This window comes from Lontra canadensis, unplaced genomic scaffold, assembly GCF_010015895.1.
Source record: "Lontra canadensis isolate GAN:19392208 unplaced genomic scaffold, GSC_riverotter_1.0 scaffold103, whole genome shotgun sequence".
Classification (NCBI taxonomy): Eukaryota; Metazoa; Chordata; class Mammalia; order Carnivora; family Mustelidae; genus Lontra; species Lontra canadensis.
In genome coordinates this window covers 932,212-954,522 of record NW_022631097.1, presented here as the reverse complement: position 1 = coordinate 954,522, position 22,311 = coordinate 932,212, and the positions used below count along the sequence as shown (strand labels likewise).

At 37.5% G+C, this 22,311-nt stretch overlaps 1 protein-coding gene across 9 annotated transcripts in view; it reads left to right on the top strand.

Moving 5' to 3' along the window:
- ZMYM5 (zinc finger MYM-type containing 5) overlaps positions 1 to 22,311 on the top strand; it is a 69,994-nt gene that overhangs the window by 22,926 nt on the left and 24,757 nt on the right. For 6 of the 9 annotated variants that reach the window (XM_032838296.1, XM_032838297.1, XM_032838294.1 and 3 more), the window contains 3 exons: positions 532 to 691; positions 1,653 to 1,865; positions 11,671 to 13,334. In XM_032838296.1, the coding sequence (XP_032694187.1) occupies positions 532 to 691; positions 1,653 to 1,865; positions 11,671 to 12,429 (1,132 nt within the window). In that variant the 3' untranslated portion in view covers positions 12,430 to 13,334. Of the gene's footprint in view, positions 1 to 531; positions 692 to 1,652; positions 1,866 to 11,670; positions 13,335 to 22,311 lie in introns of those variants that run through there. The other 3 variants (XM_032838300.1, XM_032838301.1, XM_032838302.1) reach the window with 2 other exon arrangements.

The following is a 22,311-nucleotide window of genomic DNA, read 5'->3' as shown; positions in this document are numbered from 1 at the left end:
AGTTGAATTCTGGCAGTATAGATGTATGTTGAATGTAATTGGAGAGCTGCACAGATTCATGGATACAGTTGTTGCAAAGGTATCTTCAGGTTTTTTAAGCTTGAGTTATCCTAAGGTGTATCAGAGCTATGGGTTCATTTGTACTGTCCTTATTCTTGGCAGGAAATGGAATGTAGATATAGAAATAAATTGACCCTCTCCCTGCCACTGTCTTTGCTTCATCCCTTCCCCATCTTTTACCTTAGTTCTACCAAGTTGTTGCCACCCTTTTTGAATGCTTCAAAAAGTCATAATAACCTGTGATAAGGTTCTTTGTTAACAAAATGTTTTTACCTCCAAATCATTTCTTGCCATATTAATTAGGAACGCTTGACAATGAAACCAAAAAAGTAGGTTTTGTTAGATACAAAAAATATAGTTGATTCCTAGGATTAAATCATGAAAAAAGCAAAAAATGTTGCTTATTGTTAATATATTTGACTTTTATTAAAGTGCAGTATTCTTAGGTTATGTCTGTATCTTTGGTTTCAGAGATGTACCTACAAAAAAGGCTACTACTGTTCCTCAAGTTGAGTCAAGAGACTCCTCCCAAGAATTTTGTAGTACGTCTTTGCCTCCCTATGAAGACAACCAGAATCTTAGAAAAAGAATTAATAAATCAAGATGTATAATCTGTAGTAAACTAACAGAGGTCTGGATTTTTATATCTTATTTCAGTTATTATCTAGGTTAACAGGGATAATTTTAACTTTTCAGTGTTATTATATGCTCTGCCATCTGCTAATAATGCCCTGGATGTTAAGGGGAAGGATAAGGATATGTTAGAACTAACTCTCTTAGGAACAGATACCCCATTTGCATGCTATGGAAAGTACACTGCTGTTTCCATGAAGTTGAATATGCTTCCAAACAAAGCAATAGTTCTGTGGTGAATTTTGTTCTTACTAGTCACTCTAAATAAAAGTATAGGTTCAGGATGTGAAAGATGCAACCAATCCTGGTACAAGAACATGTAGAACAAGTGGAGTGTAGGTGTGTTGATACCCTCACATTTCTTAAGTGGTATTGCCATCTTTCCAGTTGCTGAAAGAAGAAACATTCATAAAGGCTGTCTTCACTTAACACAGTCCTTGGTGACTGAATTTGGTGTTTCCCAGAGCCTTGCAAATTGAGGACATGATTTTATCTTAGTTACCACAGAACTGAACAAAGCAAGAACCACCTTGCTTGTGTATATACAGATACCATCCTGAATATGGTAATATTATTTCTTTAGCCCCTCTCATAAATTTTCTAGGGCAATGAAGTTTAATACCAGAAATCATATCAAAGTCATCTAAGCCAGTTCATTTCTTCCAGTTCTTAAGTGTCTCTGGAGAAGTTATTACTGATTTTATAGGGTTTTTTTGTTCTATGAATCTTTTTCTTTTGTAAAATTAGTTTTACAAAGAAATCAGATAAAAATGGAAGAATGACAAAATGTGCTTTTTAGTCTTTTCCCTGAATATTTCTTCCACTGAGAAATTACTAGAGGTTGGTTTTTTTGTTTTGGGTTTTATTTGGAGTGGGGGGGGCGGTAGTTGTATTGTTGTCTCCTTGCTTACTGTGGTAATCTGACTCATTTATTTAATAAATTCTGGCTTTTCTTTTAGATTCGCCATGAAGTCAGCGTTAATAATGTAATACATAAACTGTGCAGTAACCAGTGCTTTAATAAGTACAGGTTAGCCAATGGTCTGATAATGAATTGCTGTGAACAGTGTGGAGAGTACTTGCCCAGTAAAAGTGCTGGAAACAATGTTCTGATCATTGAAGGTCAGCAGACAAGATTTTGCTGTCAAGGTTGTGTCAATGAATATAAACAGGTAATTCTTTTCAGTGCATTTTAAATGATCAAGTATACAATAGCTTCTTCCTCTTAGCTTACATTAACCAAATTTATCTTAGAATCTCATTTAGTTTCCATTTTTGTCGATCTGTCATTCAGCTCCCATCTCAAATGAGTTTTGAAATCTATTGGTTATTCTAAGCTAGTTTTCCTTCTCTTCTTAGAGAATAGGTATTAACTTTTCTTCTTTCTCTCTTTTTTTTTTTTTTTTGGTATCAACTTTTCTTAAATGTTTGGTAGAATTCATTTATGAAGCCAGTCCTGGACTTTGGTTGAGAGTTTTTTGAATATTGATTGAGTTTTGGAAGAGTATATTTTTCTAGGAATTTACCCATTTCTTCTAGGTTGTCTGTATGTTGGCATATAATTTTTTGTAATATCCTCTTAAAATCTTTTGTGTTTCTATAGTGTCATTATTCTCCATTTCTGATTTTATTTGAGTTTTTTTCTTGATGAGTGGCTAATGCTTTATCAGTTATTTTATCTTTTCAAGTGGTCTTTTCTATTGTGTTTTTAATCTCTGAATTTATTTTTACTCTTATTTTCTTCATTTTACTGGCTTTGAACTTCCTTTGTTCTTTTTTCTAACTCTTAAGTTTATGGTAGATTGTTCGAGATTTGTTTTGCTTTTTTATTTTTTTTATTTTTTTTTTTTTTAAGATTTTATTTATTTATTTGACAGAGAGATCACAAGCTGGCAGAGAGGCAGGCAGAGAGAGAGGAGGAAGCAGGCTCCCTGCTGAGCAGAGAGCCTGATGCGGGGCTCGATCCCAGGACCCTGAGATCATGACCTGAGCCGAAGGCAGCGGCTTAACCCACTGAGCCACCCAGGCGTCCCATGTTTTGCTTTTTTAAAGTAGGCCTGTGTTGCTATAAACTTTCTGCTTCCCTAAGATTTTGGACCATTTTCATTTATCTCCATATTATTTTTATTTTCTCTTCATATCTTCATTGACCCATTCATTGATGTTTAGTAGAATGTTTTTTAGCCTCCATCTATTTGTTTTTTTCCCATTTTTTTCTTATAATTGACTTGTAGTTTCATACTCTTGTTCTCAGGAAAGATGCTTGATATGATTTCAGTCTTAACTTTATTGAGACTTATTTTGTGGCCTAACGTGATCTGTCCAAGCGAGTGTTTTCTTGTGTTCTTAAAAACAATGCATTCTGCTGATTTGGGATGGAATGTTCTGTATATGCCTGTTTCAGCCATCCAGTCTAATGTGTTATTCAAAGCCATAGTTTTCTTGTTGATTTGTAGTCTAGATGATTTATTCATTGATGCAAGTGAGATGTTAACGTCCCCTCTATTACTATCAATTTCTCTCTTATTTCTGTTAACACTTATTTTATGTATTTATGTATCTTGTGTTTGGTGCATAGATATTTACAATTGTATGTCCTTTCTTGCTGTCTTCCCTTATGGTTTGATGGATTTCTTTAATGTTATGCTTGAATTCCTTTCTCTTCATTTTTTGTGTATGACAAGTTTTGATTTGTGGTTACCATTCAGTTCATATTTAACATCTTACATAGCAGTCTTAGTATAGCAGTCTCTGTTAAGTTGATGATTGCATTATTTCAAACACATTCTGAAGGCACTACATTTTTACTTCCTTTCCACATTTTATGTATATGATGTCATATTTTACTTACATCCTTTTATTTTGCATATTCCTGAACTAATTTTTGTAGATGGCAATAGATTTTACTACTCCATACTGATTTTATAAGTGATTAATCTACTACCTTTACTATATATTAGCTTATACCTGTGGATTTTTTTCTTTTCGTAATTTTCTGCAACTTATGACCTTTTCTTTCCAGTTAAAGAATTCCCTTTAACATTTCTTGTGGGGCTCCTGGGTGGATTAGTCCGTTAAGTGTCTGACTCTTGGTTTTGACTCAGGTTGTGATCTCAGGGTCTTGGGATTGAGTTCTCCATCGGGCTTCATGCCAAACCAAGAGTCTGCTTCCCCTCTCTCTTTCCCTCTCCCCCTGCACTCCCCCGACATATATTCTCTAAAGTAAATAAATCTTGGGGCGCCTGGGTGGCTCAGTGGGTTAAAGCCTCTGCCTTCGGCTTAGGTCATGATCCCAGGGTTCAAGGATTGAGTCCCGCATCTGGCTCTCTGCTCAGCAGGGAGCCTGCTTCTTCCTCTCTCTTGTCTCTCTACCTACCTGTGATCTCTGGCTGTCAAATAAATAAATAAAATCTTTTTTTAAAAAAATAAATAAGTAAATAAATCTTTAAAAGAAAGAATTCCTGGAGTGCTTGGGTCTCTCAGGCACTTAAGCTTTTACCTTCGGCTTAGGTCATCATCCCAGGATCCTGGGATGGAGCCCCGTGGGGAGTCTGCTTCTCCCTCTCCCTCTGCCCCTACTCTTCACTCTTATGCTTTCTCTCTCTCTCAAAGAAATAAATCTTTATTAAAAAATTCCCTTTAACATTTCTTGTAAGACTAGTTTAGCGGTGATGAACTCTAACTGTTGTATGTCTGGGAAACTCTCCTATTCTGAATGATGATCTTGTTGGGTAAAGTATTCTTGGTCATAGGTTTCTTCTTTCAGCACTTTGAAATATCATACCACTTTCTTTTGGTCTGCAAAGTTTCTGATGAAAAATCAGCTGATAGCCTTAGGTTTCCCTTTTCTGTAACTATTTTCTTTTCTTTAAAAATTCTGTATTTATTATTACTTTTTGCCATTTTCATTATTATGTGTCTTGGCATGGACCTTCTCGGGTTCATCTTGGTAGGGGCTCTCTGTGCTTCCTAAACCTTTTTACTTCCCCAGATTAGGGAGGTTTTCAGCTATTGTTTATTGAAATAAGTTTCTTTCTGGCATCCTTACACTGCAAATGTTGTTATGCTTAATGATGTTGCTAACCTTTTCTTGTTTTTTGTTTTTTTTTTTTTTTTCTTTTTTCTTTCTGCTGTTTAGCTTGAATGATTGCCAGTATTCTTTCAGATTGCTGCTCTGTTCTTCTGCTTCTTCTAATCTGTTTCAGTTACTGAATTCTTAAAGCTCTGACTGATTCTTTTTTGTATTTTCGGTCCCTTTGTTGAAGTTCTTACTGAGTTCATCTACTCTTTTCTCAAGTCCAGTGAGTATCTTTATGAGCATTACTTTGACTTCTTTGTCAGGCATGTTGCTTATCTCCATTTCATTTAGCTTTTTTATTGTAATTTTGTCCTCTTCTTTCATTTGGGCCACATTCCTCTGTCTCATTTTATCTAATTTTCTGTGTTTGTTTCTCCATATTAAGAAGGTCAGCTAAATATCCTCGTCTTGAAAATGGTGGCATTATGTAGAAGTCCTGTGGTTGCCCTATAACAATTTCTCCTAGTCACCAGAACCAAATGCTCCAGGGTGTCCCTTGTGTGGGGTGTGTGTACCCTCCTTTGTAACTGAGCCACAGTTGCCTTCAGTCCAACCACCTATAGTGACCCACTTTGTTTGCTGTGGGTGCACTGGGCAGGGTTTGCTCTGGGTGCTGTTGAGGAACCTGTCATGGCTGCTGCAGGCAGCTGTTGTGGTCTCATTGATGGGTGGGGCAGCCATCAGCCTAGCAGTCTGCAGTTTCCCTTTCTGTCACAGCTATAAGTGCATCAAAGGGCAGGTCTTGCTCCCTGTGCTGCCACCTAAGATTCCCAGCTACAAGAATTGTAGGCATGGTGGGTGGGCTTATTTCCCCCCACTTTCCCAGGGTAGGAATCACTTTAGAGTGGTGTGAGTCCCAGCTGAGGCTGCCTGGTTGGATGGGGCAGGGTACGCAGTGCTAGCAAGATAGATGGAGAGTATTTGTGTTGGCTCTTGCAAATGACCAGTTATCTAAGCCAGGGGTGGGGGGGAATGGTGCCCACCAGCACTTTTCTTAGAGTAATCTGTAGATCCTACCCCTCTGGCACACCTTCTCAGACAAGTCAGTAAATCTTGATGTGTACCTCAGATGCCTTTCAAACTGTTACTTCTCTTCTATGTCTCAGGTCATTATTTAGTATGCTGCCTCTTCAAGGGTGAGGACTTAGTTTCCTATCACCCTCCAGCTGTCCTAGAGTTAAGCCCACTGATTTTTTAAAGCTTTCAGAGTTAAGCCGCACTGCTGCTTTTTTTTTTTTTTCCTTTTAAGGCAGAAGCATTACTTTTTTTCAAGCAGAGGTGAGCCAGACACGACATGGTAGGAATATAGGGGGTCAGAGTCAGGATATAGGAGCACACCCTCACTCTGTGGCCAAACATCCCAAGAGGGTGCAGAGTGGGGGATAGGGCTAATGAGCCCTACAACAAAGACCAACACAGCCCTCTCCCCTGGGAGGAGCCTCTCCTAGGAGTCTCTCCCTACACCTGTAGGGGGAGAGGGTGGGGTGCAAGGAAAGGGGCCTGTTCCTATAGTGGTTCCTATAAGCGCCACTGATTTTTAAAGCTTCTGGAGTTAACCCCTGCTGGTTTTCAAAGCTATACATTATAACAACTCATCTTCCCAGTGCAGATCCCCAGTGCCAATGGTCCTCTGTGTGGGGTCTAAGCCTTTCTTCTCCACACTTATGAGGTCCCTTCTAGTTGTAGTTAGTTACACCAGGTATTTGGTTCCCAAGTACATCTCTTTTCGATGTGGGCTTCTATGATTAGCCATGGAAGATGTGTTCTGTCAGTCTTTAGGTCATTTCCAGTTAGTTGTGTTGGGTATAGCTGTTCCCTTGTTGCACCCATGGAACAAGGTGAGCTCAAAACCCTCCTACTCTGCTATCTTCCATCAATTGGTACCATATAATTTTAATGGGAAAAGTAAGATCTTCTTAACAAGGTTGGATGCATTTTTGGTTATTTGGAAATACATGAGCTTTGACCCCATTTTTTTTCCCATACAAAAAAATTTATTCAAGATGGATCATAAATGCAAAACCAGGAATATTCGTAACCCCTATTTCACTGGATGAGGATATTAGTGGTTAGTTTAAGGGAAAAGTAACCCTGGAGTGTGCCAGACTTATTATAGAAGAAACAATAGGTGTCTATAGTTAACTTTTAAGTTTTTAAAGAAAGACTTCTATATGTAAGCTTTATTATTTTCTTTATATATACCGCACCTCATTTTTAGTAAAGCTTTTGGATGTAGCTTATAGAAGATAACAATGAACAGTTTAAAATAGGCAAAAATGGGGTGCCTGGGTGGCTTAGATGGTTAAACGTCTGCTTTCAGCCTAGGTCATAGTCCCGGGATCCTGGGATCAAGTCCTGCATTGGGCTCCCTGCTCCTTGGGGAACCTGCTTCTCCCTCTCTCTCTGTCTGTCATGAATGAATAAAAATCTTTAAAAACAAAATAGGCAAAAATGATTTAGCATAGATATTATCTTTTCAGAAGAGTACATAGCAGGGCACCTTGGTGGCTCCATGGGTTAAAGCCTCTGCCTTCGGCTTCAGTCATGATCCCAGGGTCCTGGGATCCAGCCCCACATAGGGCTTTCTGCTCAGCGGGGAGCCTGCTTCCCACCATCTCTCTGCCTACCCCTCTGCCTACTTGTGATCTCTCTCAAATAAATAAATAAAGTCTTCAAAAGAAAAACAACAAAGGAGTGCATGGCAAAAATACAGTGAACTAATTTGGTAGCGAACCAGTATTTTTATAAGGTCTTAATATTTTTTACAAGTATTTTTTTAATGGATGATTTACTTATATCTGCTTAGACCGTGACTTTTTGTTAAAGGCAATGAGCTCATAAACTTTACATGCATGTAATGCATATCATCTGAAGAGCATGAAACTTGCACATAGATGACCCACTTTTTACTCCTAAATGAAAACCAAAGGAAGTAAAAACAAGAAAATACACATAGTCAAAATAGGCAGCAATTATATATCCAGACTTTCTTGAATTACTTTATTGTCTGCCACTCTCATCCTCAGGAAAAGTCTCTCCATTCTGCTACGTATATCTCAATGATGCAAAATACCTCATAAGCAGTTGGCAAATACAAGAATATTTCCATAAAATATAGATATTTTATAAATGATGTACCTCCCCACCACCGCCACCACCACATTAATGGTTAGTGACAGTCCTTTTCACAATAAAAAGTCTTAGTAATAGAAGAAGACTGTAAAGAAAAACTGAAATCTTGCAGTTAGTGGTTTATCTGAGAATAACATACACAGTTATAAATGTAAAGATTGAATCTTGATTTTACCCAGTGACCTAACCAGGGATCATTTATTTCCCCTAAGGACATTTGGCAACATCTAAATATTTTTCATTATATAGTTGGCATCCACTGGGAGGGGGTTGGGGATGCTGTTAAACATCCTGCAATGCACAGGACAGGCCCTCACAATAAAGAATTTTCTGGCTCTAGATGTCAATAGCAAGATAGTTAAGAAATCCTACAACCAGAGGATAAATAGGTGGCTGGATGGTACACGTGGTAAATACACTGAGAAGGAGGAAAACTAAATTTCTATCTTCCTCATTGAAAAGCCAATCTGTGATGCCTGAAATTGGGAGGAAAAGCCAGTAAATAGTGATAAAACATACTACTTTGAGATTTGGACATAAACACCAAGTGAATCAACTAATAGTGGTAAAAGTTATTAACTTTTGGGAAAGCAGAAATGGGTAAAGGTGGAAGGGGAGTGCTGTTTAATTAACCAGATATAGCTAGTTGTTGATTTATATTAAATGTATATTCAATTTTGATTGAATAAAACTTTTACAATATGTCAAAGATACTGAAGTTCAGAGAAAGTATCTTATACCCCAAGTAAGATTTGACCTCAGTCCAAAACCTTAGTTTGCTCTATTGCATCTGACATGAATATTTAATTATACATGTGCCTTATTGCCCTTAATAAGTGGTAGGTTCCCTGAAGCCAGGATCTATATCTCATTCAATTTAGTAGTTTTCAGAATTAGTAGCCTTATATGTGGGGTGACTTAACCACCTAACTGGGACACTTCTGAGAGTGAAAAGAGATTCTGTCAATAAATACAGTGCTCTTCATCTTGGTACCTTTCTTTCCAGTGTTTTAGTTAAACTGGTGCCTGCTCACCTGTTTTTACTTAGCCTCGGTTTTCATTCAGGTCATCAGTAAATATTTTGATTGTGAGAGATGTAGTATTGCACTAGGGTATTTTTGAACTTCATTTTCAGAGAATTTCAGTTGAATGTCCCCAGAAAGATGCCTGAAGGCACAAATAGGAATAGATATAACCAATTTAATCTTGGAACCTAGAATAAGCAGAAAACCCATGAGCGTTTAGATGAGCCACCTTTGTCTTCTTATTATCAGTTCTTGATATTAAACCATATTCAGTAATTATCAAATGATCACAGGTATCATTGTTAGCGTTCATGCCAATAATAATAGCTAACATAATTTTACTGTGGTGCCAGATACAGTTTTACATGTATTTTTGCATTTGATCATCTAAATAGTCTCCCTAGTTAGGTACAGTTGATATCTTCATTTTATTGCCAAAGAAATTGAACCTTCATTGGTCAAGTAACTTGCCCAAGGTCAGACAGTTGGGACATGGCCCATCCATTGAGAATTATGGCTATAACAAGTTGAATATCTGTTCATTACTGGGAAACTCAGGAAGGAGAAACAAGACTAAGTAAGCTTGTGTTTGGTTATATAAAAGATAACGCTAACTATAGTAATTGGCCTTCTTTTGACCTTTTTATATGTCTTTTCAATACAGTTTCATCCAATCCCATAATTCAATGATAGATTTTGGTTAACTTCCAAAATATATCTGTAGATGGTATTTCCTTTTTTTCCATTTGTGTGTAGATCTTTTTTCAATTTTAGACTAATATATCCATCTGTAATCTCCATTTGAATGTTCCACAAATACCTCAAATTCCTTGTCTAAAACTGAAACTCCAGACCTGTTTTTGCTCTGTTTCCTCTATCAGTAAATGATCCCACCATTCAATCAGATGCCTAGGCAGAAACTTAGGGTCATTCTTACTCCTTCCTCTTCCTTAGCCTCCGGAGCCACTCAGTTACCAGTAATCCAGGTATCTCTCAGCTGTATCCTGTCTTTACTCCTACAGCCCTAGATGTATAGCTACCATCATCTCTTGCCAGAATTAAACTACCATAGCTTCTGATTGTCTCTGTATCCTTGGTCTTCTTTACAGTTAGAAATCCATAATATGGGCATCTGGGTGGCTCGGTCCATTAAGCGTCTGCCTTCGGCTTGGGTCATGATCCCAGGGTCCTGGGATTGAGCCCCACATTGGGCTCCTTGCTCAGTGGAGGGCCTGCTTCTCCGTCTCCTCCCTGATTTTGCGCGTGCGCTCTCTCACTTTCTCTCTCTCTCAAATAAATAAATAAAATCTTTTAAAAAAATCCATAATGCAATCAGAGCAACCTTTCTAAGTATGAATTTGGTTATGTTGCTTCTGCTTTTTTTACTTCATGCTGCCAGTGTTGCTTTCAGGGTTAAATCAAAACAAAGCTTTTAGTTGGTTTGTTTTGTTTATAGAATTTATTTATTATTTTAGAGGTAGGAGGGGCAGAAAGAGAGAATTTAAGCAGACTCTGCCCTGAGAACAAAGCCCGATGCGGGACTTGATCTTACCATCCTGAGATCATGACCTGAGCCAAAATCCAGAGTTGGACACTTAACCAACTGAGCCACCCAGGTACCCCAAGGTTCTTAGTTTTTTAAATATTACCAAATACAGTGTTCAAGTTGTGCTGTATACAAAAATATTACAGCTAATTGGGTGCCATTTACATTGTATACATTTTTGTTATTTTGATTTTTTTTTAGGTTTTATTGACTCTAAAATCAGTTATGTGTTTTTATTAAATGGAATCACACAATATGTGATACTTTGTGACTGGCTTTTACATATCATACTGTTTTCAACGTTCATCCATGTTGTAGCATATAACTTGTTTTTAATCACCAAATAGTATTCATTGTATGAATAACACCCACATTTTGTATTTATCTATCAGTAATGGACATTTGAATTATTCCTACTTTTTGGCTATTATGATAATGTTGCTATGAATAATTTGTACAAATCTTTGTAGACCTGCATTTTCATTCTCGTATTGGTGGGTCATATGGTAACTAATTAAGAAATTGCCAGGCTGGGGCACTTGGGTGGCTCAGTGGGTTAAAGCCTCTGCCTTCGGCTCAGGTCTTGATCTCAGGGTCCTGAGATCTAGCCTCTCATTGGGCTTTCCGCTCAGTGGGAAGCCTGCTTCCCCCTCTCACTCTGCCTGCCTCTCTGCCTACTTGTGATCTTTCTCTCTCTCTCTCTCTCTCTCTCTCTCTCAAATAAATAAATAAAATCTTTAAAAAAAAAAAAGAAAAGAAAGAAATTGCCAGGCTGTTTTACAAGGCACATGTACCATTCTACATCTGCACCAGGAAGGTTTCAGTTTTTTCACATCTTTTCCAGCACTTGTCATTATATATCCTTTTATTATAGCCATCATAGTGGTTGTGAAGTGATATGTGATGGTTTCGATTTGTAGTTCTTTGATGACAGATGATTAGCTTTTCATGTGCTTATTGGGCATTTGTATATACATCAATTTTAAAGATCTTTTTATTTATTTTGAGAGAGAAAGGATAAGTGGAGGGGAGGGGCAAAGGGAGAAGCAGACTCCCTTCTGGGAGCCCAAACGGGGCTCGATTTTAGGACCTTGAAATCATGACGTGAGCCAAGGGCAGACGTTTAACTGACTGAGCCACCCAGGTGGCTTTCTTTCAACAAATCTAAGATAAAATTGTAATCTATTTCTCCCCAGATGATGGAAACAAAATCAAAAAATTTGTCAGCATCAGAAAACAGAAAAAGGCATGCTGTTAGAGAAGAAAATGAAAGAAAATTATATGGGCCATTGAATACTGTTTTAGAAAAAAAAGAGGGAATACAGAATAAAAAGGAAAAGACTCCAGAGCTACAGGTTTTGGCAGAATATAGCACAGATACATCATTGATCAAACAGAGTGTGAATTTAACTTCTTCGGTGTTAACCATAGCTGATAAATTTCAAGAGCCACTGGAAGAGAAAAAACCAGAAGACTGCATTATATCAGTTGTACTTTCTACAGACCCAGGTACATGGCCCCGAGTTTTAAATACTAAACAACGGGACATTCTTGTTGAAAATGATCCGCCTCAAGTAAGAAATTTTAACTTTCCAAAGGACAGTACAGGGAGGAAATTCTCAGAAACTTACTACACACGAATTCTTCCAAATGGTGATAAAACCACTAGGTCCTGGTTACTTTATTCGACTTCAAAAGATTCTGTGTTTTGTTTGTATTGCAGACTTTTTGGGGAAGGGAAAAATCAACTGAAGAATGAGAATGGGTGCAAAGATTGGCAGCATTTATCACATATTCTTAGCAAACATGAGGAAAGTGAAATGCACATCAATAATAGTGTTAAGTATTCAAAATTAAAATCTGATTTGAAAAAAAATAAAACTGTGGAATCTGCAGGACATGGATTACAGTATGAGAATGAGAAAAATGATGGTGTGCTGTTGCTGTACCCATAATATACCTGATGTGCTTCTTGACATAGTAGGGGCTTAAATTTATTCAGAAAAGATCTGTACCCTAATGATCAGTACCATTTTTGTTGGGAGGATCCTATAACTCAGCAGTTCGTTAGCAATAAGTATAATAGCAAATAGTAAAGAATGTTTCTGTTCCAAATTCTAAAACTAATTGGATTCAATAGTAGTTAATGCAGATATGAATAAAGTCAGTTGTTATGTTTTCATTCTGTCAATTCACACCTTTTAAAATTGGCATTTGAGGGCTAACATTTAACATGTTTGGTTAATTTTCTGTTCTGATTACTTTGCAAGGAGAAAAAGCCTTCAATTTATCTATACTAGTTTGAACAAGATACTATGCGATTGTTCTCTTCATTATTAAAGTAAAAACTTTCAGAAACAGTTTGAAAGTAGAATGGAGTCTGAAACTGCAGCTTTTTGCTATTGAACCAAATAGCTGTGATTTATTTCTTTCGGGCAAAACATTTTTTTATTATTTGAGCAAAACAGCATTATTTGTTACATTATATATTAAGGTGATTAGTCTGCATTTTATTGGTCTTAATTTATAAATGTTTTAGCTTCTATTGTATGAGAACTATAAGAATAAAGAGTGTGGACCTATTTTTTTGTTAGTACAAATCTGAGAAATATTAAAAATATATTAAGTCTACTTTTAGGTATTGTGGCAATTTTTTTTCTTCTGAAGGAGACTACATGCTTAAATTTGAGAAATACACTAATGAAAATTAAGGATCCCTGTTTTTTTCAAAAGAACACTGTTCCCATCACTATATTTAGTAATTCTCCCTTTGTATCTGATTTTGGATATCAACTTTATCATATATTAAATTCTTACCTATACGTGGGTTTTGTCTCAAAGCTGTGGAATAAAATGGCGTATGAGCAACGACTAGAGCAGAACAAGGTGCATTCTTTTTGTTGGGGTGACACTAGGAGTACTTGTAGACTCTGTGATGGCAGTGGATAAAATTAATTTTAGAATACCTAGGAAAATCATTCTCATTAATTTATAACCATTATGGTTTTTGACACTGGACCGTTTCAGTCTTTCAGAGTTGGATTTGAATGAAGCTTTGGGATGTTTCCAAAAATCCAGTTTATTCTTGGAGGCCTAAGAGGATACTCTAGAGAATATAACGCAAGTTTTGAAGTTCCTTTCCAAATGATTAGTGGGCTCATTATTACATTAAAACTTAACAGTTAATTGAATGACATTATATTAGACCCTTGGTATCAGTGGTTATCTGAGTAAACTAATGAAATCAAGCAGTGGCTACTTAAGATAATTTGCTTAAAACGTTGAATTTATGCATTGAGAAAACAAAATTAAATCATCTCCTTTAAATTCTCTCATTTCTGGGACACCTGGGATGCCTCTCAGGCAGTGAAGCATCTGCCTTCAGCTTGGGTCATGATCCCAGCCAGGGTCCTGGGAGCTCCAGTCCTGCATATCATGCTCGTTGCTCAGCGGGGAACCCACTTCTCCCTCTGCCTGCTGCTCCCCCTGCTTCTGCGTATGCACCCATGCTCTCTGAAAAATTAATAAAATCTTTAAAAAATTCTTTCTTCAACATACTGCATACCTATAAGGCACAATAAACTCTTCATATTGTAATGAAGTAAATGTGAAAAATTCGAAAGATATAGATGCTGGGTTTATCCATGTTCCCCATAAATTTCATTCAACTCTTAGGTATGTGAAATTTTTCATTATAAAATGTTGAGGGAAAAATTAACTAAATTCAGAACATAATAAGAATATCTCTAAGGAGGGGAATAATGTTTTTTCCATCATCAGGTTTTTTTAAATTATAAAATTACTATGTTGTTACTATAGAAGGAAGGAAGAAAGCAGTTAGTCTTGTTTATCATCTGCTTCCCCTGCGGAAGGACTTGTCATCAGTGATCTGGACTGTATGCAGGGTTTATTTTCATCTTTCTAATTTCATTGAGAAAAGGCATTAGGAAACATCTACTATTAATTTAATATGAGAAATTAGGAAGTACAATTCAGAATAACAGTCCTTAAGAAATGGCAGTTTATTGGTTTTCTCTTTTCACAGAGGACAAGTGAAATTCATACATTTTTTATATGTACAAAGTACAGCTTGCTACATAGGATGTAAAAGTGAATAAGTGAAGTGAAGAGCTCAAGTTCTGTAGAAAAAAATAATGCTTTATCATTTCAGGTCATGTCACTCTTCTGATTCAAAGTTTTGAAGTTCCCTTTTGCTTTTAGTTTAAAACTCCCAACTCGGGGCGCCTGGGTGGCTCAGGGGGTTAAAGATCTGCCTTTAGCTTAGGTTATGATCTCCAGGTTCTGGGATCGAGTCCCACATAGGGCTCCCAGCTCAGCAGGGAGTCTGCTGCTCACTCTTCCTCTGTTTCTCCCCTTGCTTGTGTTCTCTCTGTCTCTCTCTCACAAATGAATAAATAAAATCTTAAAAATAAAAAAAACCTCCCAACTCCTTGGCACATAAGTAGCTGCAATCATGAGTGGCAGATAATAGGGAAAGAGGTGGTAGACAAAGATGACATGAAGTACAAAACTGTAGACGTGAATAGTGCTCTATAATTTTGAATTCTAAAGTGTGACCATGTTAGAATGAGATTAAGAATTTGAAAATTTAGGGGCACCTGGGTGGTGCAACAGGTTGAGCATCTGCCTTCGGCTCAAGTCATGATTCCAGGTCCTGCGGTCAATCCTCCGCTGCAGGCTCCCTGCTCAGTGGGAACCCTGCTTCTCCCTTTCCATTTGCCCTTCCCCTGCTCATGCTCACTCTCGAATAGATAACATGTTTTAAAAAATAGTTTGAGAATTTAAGCTGAAAGTAAAGACAAAGCTAGTTAAGGAAAATAGTGTTGTAGTATTGAGGACAAGGTTTTCAGAAGCTAGTGATTTTAAATGTAGAGAGTAGATGATTATGAATAATGTTCTGTAAGTCACATGTAGAATGAAGAGCAGTTAATCAGTTTGCTTCTACACATGAATAAAGCAAGGGAAACCTAAAAACCGGGAAATCATACTAACACCCAACACATATGGATGTTAAAAAAACTTGCATGAGGCTCTTGGCTGGCTCAGTTGATAGAGCATGTGACTCTCGATCTCATGATTTTGCGTTCAAGCCCCATGTTTTAAGCTGACTTAAAAAAAAGACCTTCATAAATCATATGCCTATAAGTTAATAAAAAATCTAATAAACTCCTAGTAAAACAGATCAAGGAATTAAAAAAAAAGTAACCAGTATCTAAAGAAACACTGGAGGGATGCCTGGCTGGCTCAGCCAGTAAGGCATGCGATGCTTGATCTCAGGGTGGTGATTTGAGCCCCATGCATCAAAAAAACGAGATCCTATGGACATTAAAAACAAAAGGTTATGAACACCTTAGTTCAAAGAATTTGACAAATTTGAAGTAGTACACACATCCTTTGAAAAACACAACTTACCAGATCTGTGCCAAGACGGGCAACCTGGCTGGCTCAGTCAGTTGTGTGTCCAACTCTTTTTTTTTTTTTTTTTTAAGATTTTATTTATTTATTTGACAGAGATCACCAGTAGGCAGAGAGGCAGGCAGAGAGAGATGGGGAAGCAGGCTTACCACTGAGCAGAGAGCTGGATGTGGGAAGTAGGCTTCCCATCCGACTCTTGATCTGGACTTGATTCTCTGATCTGGGCTTGAGTCTCTGATCTCAGGGTCATGAGTTCAAGCCCTGTACTGGGCTCCACAGTTAGGCTCTGCACTGGATGTGGAGCCTACTTAAAAAAAAAAAAAATCTGTCCTAGGAAAAAATAGAAAATCTCAATAGTCCTGTCTTTATTGAAGAAATTGATTCCAAGGGTGCCTGGGTGACTCAGTGGGTTAAAGCCTCTGCCTTCCGCTCAGGTCATGATCTCAGGGTCCTGGGATCAAGGCCTGCATTGGACTCTGCTCAGCAGGGAGCCTGCTCCCCACCCCACCCCCACTGCCCCCTTCTCTGCCTGCCTCTCTGCCTACTTGTGATCTCTGTCAAATTAAATAATAATTAAAAAAACTCTGAAATTACAAGCTTTTCCACAAAGAAAACTATAGGGTCAGATTCTCTTTTCTGATGAAATCTTCCTTAAGGAAGAAATAATACCAATCTTAAAAATATACACTCCCAGAGAATAGAAAGAAAGTGTATTTCCCAACTTGTCTTATAAGGCCAGAAATACCCTGATAACAAAACCTGACAAGAATAATACAAGAAAAAAAAATTATAGACCATCTCTTTTATACTACTGTCCTAACCAAAATATTAGAAATTGATTCCAGTAATAAAAGGGATGATACATCATAACTAAGTAGGGTTATTTCAGAAATAAAAGGCTAGTTTAACATTTAAAGTAATTGATGCAATTTACCATACAGTAAAAGGAAAACAATACAAGCCATCTTGATAGGAAAAAAAAATTTGATAAAACTCAACAGCCATTCATAGTAAAAACTCAGCAAACTTAAGAATAGAGGGAAACATTAAGAAAAGGGGAACCTCAAAAAACCTCTGCAGTTAACATCATAATAGTGAAATAACAATTTTCTGAGTTAAGGGACAAGACAAAAATGTACACTATTACCACTTCTACTCAATGTTGCTTGAAGTTCTAGTCAGTTTAATAAGGCAAGGTAAATAAAGGTATAAAAATCGGAAAGGAAGAATAAAACTCATTTGCATTTGACATGCCTATCTATGGAGAAGGACTAAAAGAATCTGGCAAACTATTAGAGTTAATAAGAATTTAATAAGGAAATTAGTTGCAATGTCAATATTTTTTTTAATTTTTTTAAAAAGATTTTATTTATTTGACAGATCACAAGCAGGCAAAGAGGCAGGCAGAGAGAGAGGAAGGGAAGCAGGCTCCCTGCTGAGCAGAGTCCGGATGCGGGACTCGATCCCAGGACCTTGGGATCATGACCTGAGCCAAAGGCAGAGGTTTCAACCCTCTGTGCCACCCAGGTGCACTGCAGTGTCAATATATTTTTTTTAAACTGTACTTCTGAGGTGCCTGACCAGTTCAGTCAGTGGAGCATGTGACTCTTGATCTCAGGGATGTAAGTTCAACCCCCACATTGGGTGTGGAGATTACTAAATAAAATCTCAAAAAAAAAAAAAAATAGCCAAAACATTCTCGAAACAATAAATTTGTGTAGGATCTACCTATCCTGCCCTATCGATATGTATTATAAAACTAGTCAAGTCTGATTTTGTGGAAAGGATAACAAATAGATCCATTAAGTCGAGTGGAATAGAGAGCCCAGAAACTAAACTACACATGTATAAACACCTGGTCTACCCTTACAGTAAAGGTACTACTACAATTCAATGAAGAAAGGATGATTGATGGTTTTGTCAAAAAATAGTGCTAGATAAATTGGATAGCCATATGAAAAAGTAAACCTTGACTCCTATCCACACCATGCACTAAATGTATTCAAGATTGATCACAGACTTAAATATGAAAAGTAAAACAAAACATCAATAAGAAAACACAGGAAAATATTTTCATGACCTTGGAAGACACAAATTTTTAAAAAAAGATTTTATTTATTTGAGAGAGAGAGAGACAGAACAAGTTGGGGGAGGGACAGAGGGAGAAGTAGGCTCCTTGCTCTGCAGGGATCCAAGGACTCTATCCTAGGCCCATGGGATGGTGACCTGAACCAAAGGCAGACCTTTAACTGACTGAGCCACCCAGGGGCCCAAGACACAAATTTCTTAAACAGTACTCAAAATGCAGTGAGCATAAAAATAACACCCGGGTGGCTCAGTCAGTTGAGTGTCTGCCTTCACCCCAGGTCATGATCTCAGGGTCCTGGAATAAAGCCCCACCTCAGGCTCCCTGCTCAGTAGGAAGCCTGCTTCTCCCTCTCCCACTTCCTCTGCTTGTGTTCCTGCTCTCGATATCTCTCTCTCTGTCAAATAAATAAAATAAAATAAAATAAAAGGCACGGATCACCTTTACAAATAAATAAATAAATAAATAAATAAATAAATAAAAACAGATTGGCAAATTGGTCTTCATTCAGAACTAAGAACTAAGAGATGGCAGCAGCAGTGGCAATGCAGTTTTTGGATTATCCCTAATCACCAATAAAAACAAAGCAAATAGTAAAACCAAAAACCATTAAAATAAAACCATTTTTACTACAATAGATGACAGGGTGGTCTCACAAACTGGTACCAGCCCTCTGAATGAGGAAAAGCAAAGCAAGAGGCATTTGATAGATCTGACAATAGAAGAACCTCAAGAGAGCCAACAAGTGTTAACTGGAAGATACATTAGGCCAATCCAAGAACTGGATTGGCTGGAAGGGGTTTTCCTAATTCAGTAACTGATGGGTTTAAGGAGACCATAGGAAAACCATATAAATTCCGGAAACTGAACAGTTAAGGGTCCCCTCCAAGGACAAGGTCCTACACAGAGAAATCAAAATTAAGCAGATTAGGAACAATAGAGACCAAGCAAAGAGAAGTCTGGGTTAAAGTGTAAAATGGGAACAGAGTCAAGTAATCCGAGAAAGTGGGCTGAAATAGTTTTTTAATACTACACAAGGACAATAGATGAAAGCTCTCTGAAGTACAAAAGCTATCCTGAACTACATTTCCTAATAATTCGGGAAAACTAAATTCAACCTACAAAAAAGCAACAAAAATACCAAAGCCAAACCCTAATAAAATTATTATAAAAGAGAATAAGGAACAGAAATCCAAAGAGATAATGAAAATAGGCTAGAAAGACATGCTCAGAAAACATCAAAACTGCAACATATTACTTAAAAACAAGATTCAAAAAGGAAAAAATTTCAAGAAAATGATTCCCAATTTGATAGAACCTTAATCAGAGAAAATCAGAAATGAAGGCACAGATGTCAAGAAAAAATTAGAAATAAAAAAACGTCAGAAATAAAGACTAAGGTAGATGGAACACAAGAATGAACAAACACAACATACAGTGCATTAAAAGAAAAAGTGAAATCGAATTTTTAAAAATTTTTATTATTTTTTATTTTTTAAAAAGACTTTATTTGAGAGAGAGAAATTGTGAATGAGAAGGAGCCAAGGGAAAGGGACAAGCAGACTGTGCTGAGCACGGAGCCTGACTTGGAGCTCAATCCCAGGACCCCAAGACCATTATCTGAGCTGAAATCAAGAGTTGTATGCTTAATAGACTGAGTCACCCAGGAACCACTTATTTATTTTATTTTTAATTAAGCTGTACAATGTTAAACTTGAACTCACGACCCCAAGATCAAGAGTTTCACGCTTTACTGACTGAGCCAGCCAGGTGCCCCTAAATGGGGGATATTTTTAAGAATAAAAAAGAAATGGAGATCACACCCAGTGGCCCATCAACCCCGTGCCCATGGCTCATGAAGGTAAAAGATTTTCCCACCCTTGGGGCCATGGTGGACCCATGGAGACACCCAGGGTATAGCTGCTATGAGAAACTACCTGAATAATGGAAGTAGAGATGTGTTGAATGAGAATTTTGATTTGTCACAGGCTTCATATCCACTGATTCTCACGACTGAGTGGGGGATGTACCCTCTTGCAATAGTGTTGAACCTTCAGATTTTGGGAACTAGTGTATCTTTGATATATATCAAGAACATTCTATTGTGGATCCAGAGGTAAAGAACATGGAATTAAAAAAAAACAAAAACAAAAAACCATGCCCACACACACTCACAAATTCAGTGTCAGTTAATAAAAGGTTGGTATATGTTCCTCATCTAGAGAATCTTGGAATGACCATGCTGATACAAGAAGCTATCATTACTGTGAAAGGAATTAGCCTACGGAGGCATATGGAAAAATTTAAAGACAAACACTATGTCATCCGGTGGGAAGAATGGCCAAGGTGCCTTGGAAGGGGTGACCAGCAGACTTAACTGCAGAGCAGGAGGACCTGTGAGAGTCTATGAAACAGTACATATTCAAAGGACCAAGAACATGGAAAACACAGAAGTTAAGAAGCACAGTGTCTACCACCTTCATTCTACATTTTGTCAGGAAACAAAAAACCCAACAAAACAAACATGCATGTAGAGAAACTGAGTTTATTCAGGAAAGGAATACTAGAACAAAGAATGAATTTGTTATAGCTTAACCTTTTTTTTCTTTTTTGGGGGGGTGAGTAGGAAGAACTCTTTCATTCCAAGAAACATCTTTTCTTTACTAAACAATAAGTGAGTTTATATCTTTTATATTCCTTCCTAAAATCTCACAATATTAAAGTGAAAACCATGACTTTCTTAGAGTCTGTAATCTCAGAACATTCAAATAAGTTTCTTATGGGTTATCATCCTTAATTTGCTCTGACTAGAGACAAATATTTCCTATGGGTTTCTCAGAAAAACAGTTGTCTTCAGAGATTTGGAGAAGAGTTCTTAAACTTAAGGAAACGTAAGAAACACCTGGGAGCTTGTTTAAACTGCAAATGTCTGATGTGGGGCCCTAGGACCTCTACTTTTACCATTCTGTAGGGGATTTGGGTGCAGACTGCCACTAGATCACACTTTAAGAAACTGGGCCAGGGGAACAGATTACTTGCAGCCGAATTTGGCATATGTGTGCTTCCTCTTTTCTGTTTTTGCAGCTCCTTGTCACAACAAAATGCTACCTGCCACATCTGAATTTTTGTGTTCTACAAATGCCATAGCCATTTTTCAACTATATGTAATTTATATACTGTGTTTTATTACATTCCACTCTCTGTAGGCTTTAAATTTAACTTAGGAGATGGATTTTTTTTTTTTTTTTTTTAAGAGACAACTAGCAGGACAGCAGAGGGAAAGGAAGAAGCAAACTCCCCACTGAGCAGGGAGCCTGACACCAGGCTCAGTCCTAGGACCCTGAGATGATGACTTGAGCCAACAGCAGATGCTTAACAGACTGAGCTACCCAGGTGCCCCCAGGAGATAGACTTTTAATTAATGTATTTAACAAGTAACACAACCTATCCCTATTTCATTTTAGTTTCTAAATATGAAGTGGAATGTATCTTTTTCCTAATTTATGTTGTAACCAAACCAACCAGTTTAGTTTCAAAGGAGATCCGGTGTTTTATAGTTGTCAATGTACAAGTCTTTTGTCTCACCAATTAAGTTTACTCATATGTATTTCATAATTTTTGATGCTGGGATTGTCTTTTAAAAACAAATGTTTGTTTTTTTTAAAGATTTATTTTGTCAGAGAGAGATAGTACACAAAAGCAGGGGGAGCTGCAGGCAGAGGGAGAGCAGGCTCTGCACTGAGCAGGGAGACTCAAGCAGGACTCAATTCCAGGACCCTGGGATCATGACCTGAGCCAAAGGCAGATGTTCAACTACTGAGCCACCCAGGCATCCTTAAAAACAAATATCTATTATTGAGTGCCAATGTGCCAATGCCTTGAGCCAAACATTTTCATAATCTTGACTCAAAGTCCTAAAGCTAATAGGGTTGATTCAATTCACCTGTCTGCTGGTTTATCCTTCAGTCTAATATGCCTTGGCTGCTTCTGTTCTAATTTTAATCCTAATTAAAATATTCAATGTACGCAGTTGACACACTGTTGATTTGCTCAATTTCTTGGCTCTTTTTTTTTTTTTTAAGATTTTTATTTATTTGACAGAGAAACAAGGGAGGAAACAAGCAGGCGGAGTAGGAGAGGGAGAAACAGGCTTCCCGCTGAGCAGGGAGCTCAATGTGGGGCTCATATGTGGGGAAGGCGGACACTTAACAACTGAGCCACCCAGGCGCCCCTCTTGGCTCGCTCTTATAATGCATGTCTCTTTTCCTTCCACCTTCTCCCTGACAAGACAATCAGAGATCAAATCCTACAGAGT